Here is a 14557-nt window from a genome sequence, read left to right on the forward strand (position 1 = left end):
CTGAGATTTCATTACATCCTAGCTCTGCACTGCACTACCAAAAAAAAGAAATCATCTATCTGGGCTAAAAGTTATAAGGCTTGTTTGCTGCATGAATGCTCAACTTACCCCAGGTCTTCCTGAAATGTAATAACAAACCTACTTTGTCAGCTATGGTTTTCAACTCATGCATATACCAAACAAGAAGCAACAGGTTATACATATAGGACTAAAAGCTTAAGGAGAAGTATCCACTTTGAGGATGCTAGTATAGTTTTTGGGATCTCAAAATATGAGAACTTTTATATGCAGTTGTGACATTAGTAAAAAGACAAAGACGGTAATAAAGAAACATGTTCCTTTAGAAACCTAAATGCACCTTCGGAGTTTTATGGCACAGATAGCACAGCTTCTCAGAGCCACTAAAAGCTCACTTGACATAATTAGCCAAGTAACTTACCTGAGAGCAGATCTTCCATAAATCATTAAAATCCACATTCCTCTTTACAGAAATATCACCAGCTGAAGAACGCCTCTGATCGACTTCCCTCCACCTCAACTTTAGATCAACCTACATCAGTCCTTCCCCACATTCCTTGGCCCATCACTTTTATGGTAACAACCTTTATCATGCCTTTTCTGTGCCTATACGGAAGGTTCACTCTTGGCTAGTATCTTTTTTTCTACAAACATGACTTCCATGCCTCCATCTAGGATGAAATTTAACTTTCTCTGATTGGAATCTCTTTCATCGGAAGTCATTCATTCTCTCACCATTTCCCCAGCATCTCAGGCGCGGCCATAAGATCTTAAGAATGTCCCTCCACAAGCTCGGCCCAATCATGACATTCAATTACCCTATCTCTGCCCAGACTGCAGCTTCCAGATCAACACACCACTTTTGCTGAGGAGCTGGGCGCCTGGATCAGTTAGCTCTTTGTCCCATTCTCCATTACTGTTCCGGCACCTAAATGTTCACCCTGATGACCCTTACAGTTCTCTGACCACTGTTTCAACTACTTTCATCTTTAAGTCAGTTCAACACATGATTTAAATGGCTCCATCACTGAGAACTGCTCCAACTCCGAAACCTTAACTCCAGTCTTTGACCACAACAATTCCCACTCCTTAGAAGTCATCAACCTGCTTTCACTTCCCTCTAGCCCCTTGAATCCCTGCATCCTCCTCTGCTTACCTGGCACTCCTTCACTTCTTGATCTTACAGTTTCAATTACTTTGCCACTTTATGTTTTCTCATCCCTTTGTGTGGCATACCCATTTTATTACATCTCCAAGCCTGAATCAGGCCGACACTGTTTTCTTTTCTCTTGCTTCTGTTCCCAGTACTGAGTATTAAGGAAGAAACTCACATAACTGTACCAGCCAGGTCCATTATAAAGATTTATAATCTCGGCAATCCTTGAAACACACTTCCAATGTCCTTCTCCTCCACAGTACGCCTTCCTCACTCTTCCATCGCAGAGAAAGAAGTCTCTCTACTCTGTTGGGGCAACCCCTCCAGCTGTGTTCTAGACCCCATTTGCTTCCTTGGCACCAGCAACCATCTCTGTTCTTTCAACCTTCAAATGCTTTCTCTGTCAACTCCCCTCTCTGACTAACAAGCATGCTCAAACTTCTCCCATCCTAGAGAAGAAGTAAAATAAAGCACTGAACATCTTTTCCTCCATCTAGCCTTGATCCTTATCACTTTGTTCCTCTGCTGTCCTTCACCACCAGACTTCTTGAAAGACACTCTGAATTTGCTAACTCTAATCTCTGATCTTTTACTTCCTTAGTTCCTGCAATCTGCCCCCCCCCCATCAAAACCTAATTAACTTATTAATACGTCTGCAAATGATATCCTACTAACAGAACCAATGTCATAACTCAATCGCATCATATGTGTCACTTTGGCTCTTGGTTTCCTATCTTGTTCCCTTAAAAGCTAATGTTCCTCAGGACTTGAACTTTGGCTTTTCTTTCGCTGCAGATATCCCCTCAATGGAAAATCTTACCAATTCCCATTTTCAATTACCAAGTATTATGATTTCCAAATACTTTTTTCTAGCCCTTTTCTTCTTCCCTAAATTCCAAGGGGTGCTTCCAACTATATAGTGAGCTCCTGTATATGGATACCCACAGGAATCTCAAAGTAAACATATTTAGTCATTCTAATTATTCCTCACACTATCTACCAGCATATATGATTCTCCTCCTCCGTCCCCTATCAATGTAAAATACTACCAGCCACTCAACTGTCAGAACTAGAAACCCATCTCTCTCTCCTTTAATTTTTCTCCATCTAATCAGATACCAATCCTTATCGTTTTAGGAAGGCTTATGAAATGTTTTCCAGATAGCCTCATCTTTGCCGTCTACGCATTTTAGGTGAATCTCTGCCTCTTTTGCTGGATTACTTCCCTGATCTCCAGTCCACTTTTCATGTTAGCTAGCACTGTTATCTTTCTAAAACATGGATCTGGTCAAGTCACTCTCTGCTTAAAGTCCTTTAATTTCCCCCCCCTCCTTCAGAATCAGGCAATAACCTTTTTAGTCTTATCTCCTTCCTGTTCCTCTCAAGTACTTGAAAGCATTTAGCTTGCTATCTTTTCCTTGAACAGGCTATGTATTTTCACACAGAACTGTGCTCCCACTCAGGAGATGAAGTTGCCTGGACGACTATTCCCAAGGCATGAAACTTAAAACCTTTCAAGGAAACAAAGAAATGTCAAACCAGTTTAAAAACCCACTCATTTTCCAAAGTGACTTAAAATTCTTTAAAATGTAGTCAAACTTGTATTCAGAAACAAATTTACCAGTAGATACATTCAATATTCTATACAGTAAGTCCCCTACATACGAACCTTCAACTTGCAAACTTTCAAAGATGCAAACGTGCGTTCGCATGTCCAATCACGTAAGTTAGTTCACATGTCTGGCGTGCACCGTCATGTGCATGCATCCTCTACAAGTGGTTGTGCTTTTGTGTACTTTACTGTACAGTACTGTACAGAGTACAGTAGTACAGTACCTTTATTTCGAGCCCAGGATATCTGGAAGCAAGCGTAAAGGCAGCGGTGATGTAGCTGGTACTGCTAAGAAGAGATTCACGACACAGGAAATGGCAAGGGGATCTTATTTGAGGAGGCACTGTTAGTTTCTGAGGCACGGGACCCGAAAGTAGAACAGCACACCAAAGCTGCAGCAGCCATTCAGAATGCATCCAGTGCTACCGTGTCATCTATGAGGAGAAAAAAAGAGCTACTACCCAGACATCGCTGGATTGCTTTTTCAAGAGGGTAGACAGAATTGAATCCAGAAAGGAACCCGAAGCTGTGCCATCAAGGTCAGGCGTGAGTGAAATTGCAGCTTGCCCTCCGTCTCCTATTGCTGACGATCCTTCAGCTCTACCATCTCCCACCTCCTCTCCCTCCTCCAATCAGTAACTCTTCTTGCCTGTTCAGCCCCAGTATGCCACCTGTTGTACTGTACTACTGTACTTTTCAAGGTACTGCACTGTAAGATTAAAAATGTTGTCTTTATTTTTTGTTTGTTTTTTATGTATTATTTGTGTGAAAAGTATTATAAACCTATTACAGTACAGTGTTATATAGCAGATTGTGTTAGTTGGGTACCTAGGCTAACTTTGTTGGACTTACAAACAAATTGGACTCACAAACACGCTCTTGGAACTGAACTTGTTCGTATGTAGGGGACTTACTGTATAATCAAAACAGAAACAATATGAATCCCACAGTAAAGCAGATGCATAATCAGCATGAGTCTCAGAAATAATTTCATTTCTGCAATATGCATTAGTTAAAACCGACCTGCCAGTGCTGGGTGACAGCATTCCACACTCCCACTTTCCCTGTATGACTCGTGGCCACCAACTGGTTACCAATGAAGAAGAGAGCGTCTACAGGAACACCAAGGCTGAACACTCCTTAAGTGATAATAAAAAATAGAGGTTAATCAGTCACCATCTTTCGAATTAATCAGAACCCAGATTAAAAACATCTTTTAAAGGCATCTCATTTCTACAAATTATGTTCCAGACACTTTGGGAACCAGAAATAAGAAACTTGTAAGCTCTTAAGCGGCAGATAAAAGTCTACCCCAAGTATGGGGCTTCCCTGGTGGCGCAGTGGTTGAGAATCTGCCTGCCAGTGCAGGGGACACGGGTTCCAGCCCTGGTCTGGGAAGATCCCACATGCCGCGGAGCGACTGGGCCCGTGAGCCACAGTTACTGAGCCTGCGCGTCTGGAGCCTGTGCTCCGCGACAGGAGAGGCCGCGATAGTGAGAGGCCCGCGCACCGCGATGAAGAGTGGCCCCCGCTTGCCGCAACTAGAGAAAGCCCTCGCACAGAAACGAAGACCCAACACAGCCATAAATAAATAAATAAATAAATAAATAAACCCAAAAGTTAAAAAAAAAAAAAAAAGTCTACCCCAAGTAATCCCACTCTGATTGAACAGCTTGTTATCTGAAGCTGTGGCTCCCAAACCTAGCTCATCATCAAAACAACCGTGTAGATTTAAAGTGAACAAAATAAAACAGAAACAATCCTGGGATTCCTGGATTCATGCCAGACTCACTAAATCAGAAAACCCACTGCATTTCTATAAAATCCACAGGAGATTTAGCTGCAGCCTGCTCATGGACCCGATATTTGAGAATCACTAATCTGAAGACACAGACTTGGCCACCTCAACTATCCAGAATGTATCTAGAAATCTGGAAATAGGCAAAAAAGAGAAAAGAACAAAACAAAACAGCAAGAAGTCACACTGTATTCAAAACAAACATTCGGGCCTTTATCAGAGCTTATTAAACCTCTTGTTTCCCAACACTGCAGATCTCAATTTAATTCACTCCAAAGACACTAACTATACTAGGCCATGGGATTAAAAAATATGAGAAGATAGATAAACAACAGGGATTTACTGTATAGCACGAGGAATTAAATTCAATATCTTGTAACAACCTATAATGGAAAAGAATCAAAAACAAGAATATATATATATATATATATATATATATATATATATATATATATATATATATATATCCGAATCACTCTGCTGTAAGCCTGAAACTAACACAATATTGTAAATCAACTATACTTCAATAAAAAAAAACAAATAAACCTAAGAAGACTGGATATTACTAGGAACTTAAGATTTAAAAGAAAAAAATACAAACAACCAATTTTAATGCAATAATAACAGAAGGATGCACAGAGTACAGTAATAACCAGAGGAGTAAAAGAGGGCAGGAAAAGGAGTTTGAGAATATTTCTTAGAAAAGAAGCCATTTGAGTTGGGTTTTTTAAAAAGGTGAAAAGGAATGCATCAAATTGGGGGATCGGGAATGGGTAAGCCCAGGGAACCTGAGAAAAAAGAGAAGAGGGGTTGCAGGTGAGGGACCTTGTAAGGATAGCCCACATTAATAGCAAAAGAGCCAAGAATGTCTCGGCTCACCTTGGTATAGCATGTATGGCCCTACATAGTTGTCTCTCTTTAGCTGAGTACTACACCAGCAGGGAGGAGATTCTGGGTCGGAATCCTGGCTCTGACAGTACCTTTCTTTGCCACCTTCAGGTTCCTACTTCGCCACCTTCAGGTTCTTACTTACCTGATCTATAAAATAGGGTCCAAGCTAAATGTCTCAAGGCTCACTTTCACCTTAAAAATGTTAGAATCCAATTTTGACATTTACATAGTATTCCTTGAAAAGCACCTTATGAGAAATACCTTTTTACCTAATTATGCTAGAAAATAAGCCTCACTATAAAATATTGTTTTATGTGGATCTTTAGCTGTTTCAAGTATCAGTTTTTTTATTTTTAAAAAAAGTACCTAATGTGTGACAACACGAACAATTTTCTCAGCATCTAGCTAAGAAAAACAAGGATTCACAAGGCTTTGAAGAACTCATAGGAAGAAACAAACCAATTAAATGCAACTGTAATATGTTAAAAAGCATAAGCCAGAAAAGATAACTGATTTCTTTTGAATCTTACACGAATGAGGGATATTTCTTTATGTTCAGAAGTGTACTATATACAAGACAAGACCAGGGGCAATAAACAACAGCTTGACAATGCTTAACCAGTCTTGAAAAAGCCAGGCATCTAGCAGAAAGAAAAATGATATACACTGGACAAAAATGAAAAACAAATCTGGAAAGTATTGCTAAGAATGTCTTCCATATGTACATTTTAACTTTGATGTACTCATAAATACATATTTATACACATGAATAGATCATCTCAGCCCAATCTGTCAACCAAAATAACCAGAGCAAAATAAAACACAACACACATACAAAAGCTAATAAGCTCTCTGATCAGAACTGGCTGAGAAATTAACTTGCCACTTCAAAGCAGAGAGTAATCATTTCACACGCAACTTCAGGGAGTCTCATGTATTATGGTACTTTAATCTTGATGCTAGACAATTTTTCAGAACATGTTAAGATGACTATATTCAGTACTATGGGCTATGTGAAAGGTAGAAATAAAAACAGGAAAACCAACAAACACTGATTACTCGAGAGAAGAATGAGATTCTGTGAAATCAAGCAAGACATTCTGAATGATCTCAAGAAATTTCAAGTGTCACCCCTGCTTAGACTCAACAATGCTGACCCCTATCCACAAGGAGGACACCAGTATAAGTAATGACGAGCTCCTGTCTTAAGGGGCCCTGCTTATGGCAGCAATCCAGCAGCAATGTCTTATGTAAGTTATAATGAAGGCGTTCAGCCTCTGGGGAAGCTCTATCATGGATACACCAGCCCTAACAATTTTCTTCAGATGGTGCTGTCAGGTTCTAAAGAATATTTGTAACAACAAATAATCTCTTTTACATGAACAAATTACTATCTACCATCTCATAAGGTAGCTACTGACCACACCCTTTTTTGGGGGGAAAAAAAAAAGCAAGGCATAAAATCTCCTTCACTAATTGGTATGTTACAAGTGGCAATTTGAAAAAACAAACAAACAAAAAACCACAACTGATTTCTTTTCTGTATACTTACCAGTATATTATAATTTCAAAATTTTTTAAGTTTTTTTTTTCCCCTAAAGCTTTAGGGGGGACTTTCACTGCCAGTCATGATGGAATAAATGGCATCAGACTATTCCTCACCATAAAGAAAACCTGGCCAAAACACATGAGGCAACTGTTTTTAGGCACTAGACAACAGGGAGCAGAAGATTTGAAACACAGTAAATACACAAGATAAGCCCCAGGATCACACTGGCTTTCTGTATAAGCTCTCCTGACCACAGGGACGTGAAACCCAAGGGAAAATCAAGTGATGGTTTCCCTCAACTGAGAAAGCTGAGATCAGAGTCTAGAGCTGTTGAGGCAGCTAGAATTTATGAACAAGGTGCAAGAAAGAAAGAAGGGAAATGCAGCAGCGTGGGAGTGGAGATGGCGCAGAATCTGTACAGGGGAAGTTTCCCTCTGCCTTGGCTGAGACCAGGCTGCACCTGGGCTGGGTGAGAACCCCCGAGGAATAAAAGAGAGAGGCTGCTGTAGGCCTGGGAGCTAAGTGGAAATAGCAGAGGTCATTTGTGGGTGGATTCAATAGTTCCAGCTCAGTAAGACTCACTCTTCAGGCATTCAGTTAAGACTCCAAAAAGATAACACCACACCCTGAGTAGGAGCCATGCCCTAAAATAAAAAATAAAGGTGAAAAAGGCTACCTGTCCTTAACAAAGCAAAAAAAAACAAGCCTAGCAGGATAAAGATCCTCTGGTAATTTAATTGCCTGCCAGAACAAAACTCACATCTTTTAAAAGAAGACAGCATTGTTACTCCCTACATAATAATAATAATAATTCATACTCCCTACATAATGTATCACGCACAAGCCGAACATATAATCACAACTTCCTAGACATGTGAAGAAGCAGGAAAACGTAACTCAAAATAAATGAGATGGTGCAGATAGTGGAATTAGCAGACAAAAACTAATAAAACAGCTATAATGAATATGTTGCATTTAGCAAAAAGTAAGACATAATGAGTGAATAGACAAGAAATCTCAGCAGAGAAACAAACTAAAATAGAATCAAAATAGGCAATCTTAGAGCTGAAAAGTCCAGCATCTCAAATAAAAAACTTACTAGATGAGCTTAACTGCAGATTAAATGAATGCTGCGGCAAAAGGGCAAAAGACAGTAAAGATATTGATCTAAACTGAAGAAGGGGGAGAAAAGAAATTGGAAAAAAAAAATAGCACCTCAGTGGTGTCTAGGCCAATATGAAGTGGCCTAAAATGTAACTGAATTTCAAAAAGAGGAAGAGAGAAGAGGGAATGAGGGAGGGATGTTAGGGAGAGGGAGAGGGAAAGGGAAAGTGAGGTGGGGGGAGTTGGAGAGAAAGAGAGACGAGTCCGCCCTCAATGGTGTCAACCAAAAATGTATCCAGACGTTTCCACAGGTCCCCTGGAGGACGACATTATCCCTCGTTGCAAACCACTAATCTATGTACAGACCTATTACTAATCAACAATAGGATGACAATCTCATAAAAAGAGGGCAATGATTTTAAGACACTTCTCAAAAACACAGTACAAATGGTCAATAAGGACATGAAAAGATGCTCAATATCATTAGTAGTTAGGGAAATGCAATTAAAACCAACATTAACATCACTGCACATCCACTAGAATGGCTCAAATTAAGACTGACAATAAAAAAGTGTTGGTAAGGGTGCAGAGCAACCAGAACTCTCACACACTGCTGGCAGAAATGTAAAGTGGTAATAACCGCTTGGAAGACAGTGGTGCATTTTCTCATAACATAAACCAACACTTTTCATATGTCCCAGAAATTCCACTCCTAGATATTTAATTTAAAAAATGTCCAAAGACGCAGACGTAGAGAATGGACTTGAGGACACGGGGAGGGGGAAGGGTAAGCTGGGGCGAAGTGAGAGAGTGGCATGGACTTAAATATACTACCAAATGTAAAGTAGATAGCTAGTGGGAAGCAGCCGCATAGCACAGGGAGATCAGCTCAGTGCTTTGTGACCACCTAGAGGGGTGGGATAGGGAGGGTGGGAGGGAGACGCCAGAGGGAGGCGATATGGAGATACATGTATATGTATAGCTGACTCACTTTGTTATACAGCAGAAACTAACACACCATTGTAAAGCAATTATACTCCAATAAAGATGTTTTAAAAAAAAAAAATGTCCAAAGAAAGATTGCTACCTTCATAGCAGCTTTATTCCTAATATCTCCAAACTGGAAATAAACCAAATGTCTAGCAACAGATGAATGGATAAACAAATGCTGGAATATTAATTCAATGGAATACCACTCAACAATAAAAAGGGATGAACCACTGATAGACTCAACAACATGGATGAATCTCAAAAGCATTATGTAGAATGAAAGAAGCCAGAGACAAAAGAACACATACTAACTACATAACTCCACTCATGAAATTCTAGACAAAAGAAATCTAATCTATGCTGACAAAAAGCCTAAACTGCTGTGTAAACAATGGCGTTTATGCTGAACATCTGCTTTCCTTTTGGGAATCTGGAATCTTTGTACAGGCTAGGCAGAGGGTACTTAAGTGACTAGCCTCTAGTAATAACCTTGGGTACCAAGTCTCTAGTGAGCTTCTTCCCTGGTAGACATCTCACAAGTTTGTCACAATTCACTGCTGGAGGATTAAGCATGTCCTATGAGATACCACTGGAAGGGAACTCTTGAAAGCTTGTACCTGGTTTCCACTGAACTTCACCCCATATGTCTTCTCTCTTGTCAATTTTGCTTTGCATGCTTTCACTGTAATAAACCAGAGCTCTAAGTACCTCTATGTGCTGAGTCCTCTAAGTCCTCCTAGCAAGTCACTGAACCTCGGAATGATCTTGAGGACCAGACACAGATATAGAGGAATGAAGTCCAAGGGCTGAGCCCTGGGGCATGCCAAGATTTTGAAATTAGGCAAATAAGGAAGAACTATCCAAAGGAACTGAGAAGAAACAAAGAGCTATAATAAAAATCAAGACACTAAGGTGTCCTAGAAGCCAAAGAAAGAAAGTCTTCAAAAGGAAAAGAGTAATCAACTATATCAAATATTATCAAATGACAGTTCTGATCAGATGAAGACTATAAACTGATCCTAGGATATAGCAGAGTACAGATCATGGGTCACACTAACAGGAGTAGTTTTATAGAGTGGTTGGGGGCATAATTAGAGCAACTTCTAAAGAGAAGAGGAGGATATAGAAACAAGATCAGATAACTACTCTCACTTGCTTTAAGAGGAACAGAAAAATGAAGCAAAAACTGGAAGAGAACATAGGGTAGTTTTTGCTGTTGATTTTAAGGCAGAATTAAAGCACAGCTGTATGAGGATGGAAATGATCCAACAGAGTGGAGTAACTACTAGAGCAATGTCTCCAGTAGGTAGAAGGAAATAGGACATAGTACACAGCTGGATATAAGGAGTTGGCCTTAGATAAGATCAGAGACAATTTAATCACAGTAATAAATGTGATAACAGATTATATGAGCACAGATACACATAGATGGGCAGATATGATTGAAGGAATTTAGGAAAAGTCTCTTCTGGTTTTCTCTAAGCCCTCAATGAGGATGACAGAAGGTGTTGGAAGTTTAAGGAAAAAGAAAAAGGTATGAAACAGTCATCTAGGAGAGTGGCAGAACTGACAAGGGTAATGTAGTAGGATTTCTGGGTAGCCTTTAAAGGCCCACTTGAGAGTAGAGGTCACGGATTGAGACTATTGTTTTGTGTGCATATGCATTTCTTTTTCCTCACCACCTTTAATATTCAGGGGGAAAGGTCGATTTGGCCAGGGATGTCGTTTCTCCAGGTAGGTAAGGCAAAGGGAAAGATACAAGAAAATTGAGGCTCTATGCTAGAGTGATTATAATGATGGAATCCAAGCCTATAAAAAGGGAAGTAATGAGTGAAGATCCCAGTGGAGTTAAAGAATTTTTGAGTTGGAAAATCAGAGTTAGTCATTTCAAAGGCATGAAGGATAGTAATCTAGAGGGCAGCTGAGGACTACATCAAGCATAAATTCGGATGGTATGAGATTCGAAATGTGGGCAGGCGCAGGGATTGGGGGAGTAGCTGGGAGAGAAGGGAAGGAAAATGGTCTAGAACAATGATTCTCTTTAAGTATGGTCTAGGAATCCTTGGTCTCTGAGAACCCTCCAGAAGTCTGAAGTCAAGACTATTTTCATGGTGGTATTAAAGCACTACTTGCCTTTTTTTTTTTTTTTTAACAAACTCTCATTATCTCAAGAATGTACAGAGGAGTTTTCCAGAGGCTACATGACATGTGATGAGGTCACCATTTAGACAATGGCATCTGCATATGTGTTCTTATATTTTCTAGAATGGTTTATGGTGGTAGGCTGGGGTATAACTAACTAAGTTTCCCAAGACTAACTTAGTTTGGCCTAAATACTTCCACTATGCTTCTATTAGTTGTCTTCAGTTACATCTGCTATAATTATTTTAAAATACAAGTTTTCCTTGTGCCTACAAAGAAACACAAGAAGTACACTTTGCTGTTTTGCAATATTAGTTTTTAAAATGTTCTGAAAACCTTTCTTAATTTTTAAATTTTACCTAAAACTGTTTAAAATATTTTATTCTAAAATAAATAATTTTTAACATATTTTTCTTATACTTAACTTGCCTTTCAGCCCACAGCTGCACCACCTGAATCTAACAGTGCTGACAAAGATACATAACGACATAGTAGGGTTCTCTGATTCAAGGAAGGGAAGTCTCTGAACAAACTGGGCAAAACCGTATGTAAAAATTTTAAATAACAAAAGTCATCTTTCCCTCAACTTTATAGATATTAATAGCTTGCCTTATTGTGCCTATGCAACAGAACAATTTTGAACAGTATTATAAAGCCAGCTGTGGGTTCCCTGAGACCAAATACTCAGAGTTTAAAGAAATATTTTAAATGAAGCTGGAAAAAGCGTTTTAAAAGCCACAGATTGTTACAGATTTTCAAACTAGAAATGAAAAAGCCACTGAATCATCCTACAGGGTAAGTTATGGCATTGCACTGGCTAGAGGAGGGCACACAATCACTGGGAGGCTAAGAAAGCTTGGACGGATGGCGACGGTGCATGTCTGCTGGATGAAATGTCAGTAAAAGAAACCACAACACTGGCACTTTTCAATGACACAGTAAGTCCTCGAATTAAAGACTGGTGCAGACAGTAGGTTGTCTGCAAAACTGCATTCTTGTCTTACAAAAATGAATACACAGATGTAGCTGGACCTGGTGTTTTGTTTCTGTTCATCCAGTATCAGTACCAGACAGTCATCAGAGATCTTTTACCTGAGTATCTGGCCACAAACACACATGGTGTTGAAATATTCAAAATGTTGAAAACTTATGAATATCACACTTTATCCGAGAACATTACTGTTGATCTTTGCACTAATGGTGCAAAGCAATGTTGGGTAAAAAGGGCAAGCACCTTAGCATGAATCAAAGCAGTGGCAGTAAACTGTACTGGTAGTGATTAAATTCTTCTCTGCCGCACATTTTCAATGAAAGAAAAAAAGGCCAGGTTAACTTAAGAATTTCCTGGATGAAGCAATCTGTGTAAGAATATGTATTGACTAAGTCTCAATTTTGAGTGTATGTCTTCTGAATATTCTGTGTGACTAAGTACCATGACTGTGTCGAGGAGAAGCATCTTCCCAATTGCTGGAGCTGAGAGGAAACTAGCTGCTCTTCTCATAGCGTACCATTTTCATGTGAAAGCACGACTAACAAACTCTGGTAATTCAGATTTGGTTATTTGGTAGACTTTCCTAAAAAGCGAGAAAAGTGGACCTGTTACTTTAATGATACAAACTCAGTGTTTCAAGTGAATATCAGAATTCTGGAAAACGTTTATCTGCCACAGTGAGCGTGACAACTTCCTAACACAATAGAGTTCAGAGATGTGATCAGTGGTTATAGTAATAAAATTGATTTTTTTTTTTTTTACTCTTGTACAATGAAAGGTATCAACAGTTGGAAGATCTACATGACTCAGAATAAACCAACACTTTCCAAATGACCAATGCATCATGTTATAAAATTATGTAAGGACAAAAGATCCATTCAAAGTACAAAACAGATTGATGGATTTTAATTTAACAAAGTATGATCTGTATGAGCAGAGTTCATCGATATCATTTCAAAATTTTGGGACAGAAGCAAACACTATCCACAATTATCTGAAAAGACTATATAAAAATATGTTTTTTTCAACTATGTATCTGTGTGAAGCCAAATTCTCTTCACGTAGTTCAACCAGAGTAACAGAACGTAGCAGACTGAAAGCAGAAATAGGTATCAGAATGCAATAAAACATTAAAGAGGTTTACAAAATTGTAAACCACTGCCGCTCTTCCCACAAAAATTTTTGGAAATATAGTTATTCTTCATTAAAAATGTTATTCATGTTACCATGCAATGGGCTTATTTATGTTATTTTTTAAATTAATAAGCAGTTACTAAAATTTCAGTTTTAATTCCTATTATGGTAAATATCAATAGATAAAACCTATACAAACAAAAACTCTTAATGGTCCTGAACTAGAATGTCAAGTGAAATTCAGAAGAGATTTAAAAGCTTGAGACTTTCTGGCCTAGAAGCAACAAATGAGGAGGAACAAGAAAGTCATTCACCCCATCTTCGGGCCCAGTGGTAGGAAAGAGGTGGAGAGAAAGCAGCCACCACTAAATAGGATTCAGGAAAAGCACATTCTTCCAGAGCAGTCAGGTTTCAGTGTTTTTCCCTCCTTACCAGGTCATTCCTCGCACACTGAGCAGCCCTGTACATTACTGGACCCTGAAAATAAGATGCAGCAGCTCTAGCTAACTAACAACTAGTCCAATAACTAGTTTTGATATTTATGGGCAATCCCTCTTAAACTTCAGGACGTTATATACAACAGCGTAAACAAGATTTTTCCTACCAATTTCACTTCCACTCCCTCCGTCTTGGACACTCCATAAGATGATGCTACTCTCCGAGGCAACGGCGACCATTTTGTCTTTGTCTCCATGTGGACCTCCAACCACCTTTGCATTTAAAGCTACTCGTTCAATAGTCCAATCCAAATACGGGCTTGTAAACACTTGCTGCCATCCTGAAGATTCTTTGATTCTGTTAAGTAAGAACAGACACGTAAGTGAGACTCAGCAGCACTTAACGCAAAAAAACACAAATGAACGTTCCAAAATAAATTGAATCACAGCTATGTATCTACCTTTATATTTATTAAATATAAAATTTTGTTGATCTATATCCTCTACAAAGCCAGATTACGCCTGAGGTACCTTATATTTATATACAGAGAACATATAAACCACTTAAAAGGAGCCTAGAGTTCTATACTTCTCCAAAGAATAATTTAGCAAAGTCCTTCAAATTGTAAAAGCTTTAGTAACTTAAAAAAAAAAAAAAAAAAAGGTAGTACCTTTCACTTTTCTACACAAAAATTTGGTACTGTGATTATCGATGGATAGAAATAGTCAACAAAA

The 14557-nt window shown here is 38.9% G+C and overlaps 1 protein-coding gene across 1 annotated transcript in view; it reads right to left on the reverse strand.

The window, feature by feature from the left end:
• Nucleotides 1-14557, reverse strand: part of KCTD3 (potassium channel tetramerization domain containing 3) — a 63229-nt gene that overhangs the window by 23479 nt on the left and 25193 nt on the right. The window contains exons 9-10 of the mRNA XM_068541820.1: nt 13990-14180; nt 3810-3925 (exon numbers count right to left, since the gene is read on the reverse strand). Coding sequence (XP_068397921.1) covers nt 3810-3925; nt 13990-14180 — 307 coding nt within the window. The remainder of the gene's footprint in view (nt 1-3809; nt 3926-13989; nt 14181-14557) is intronic.

This window comes from Eschrichtius robustus, chromosome 3 (assembly GCF_028021215.1).
Source record: "Eschrichtius robustus isolate mEscRob2 chromosome 3, mEscRob2.pri, whole genome shotgun sequence".
Taxonomy (NCBI): domain Eukaryota; kingdom Metazoa; phylum Chordata; class Mammalia; order Artiodactyla; family Eschrichtiidae; genus Eschrichtius; species Eschrichtius robustus.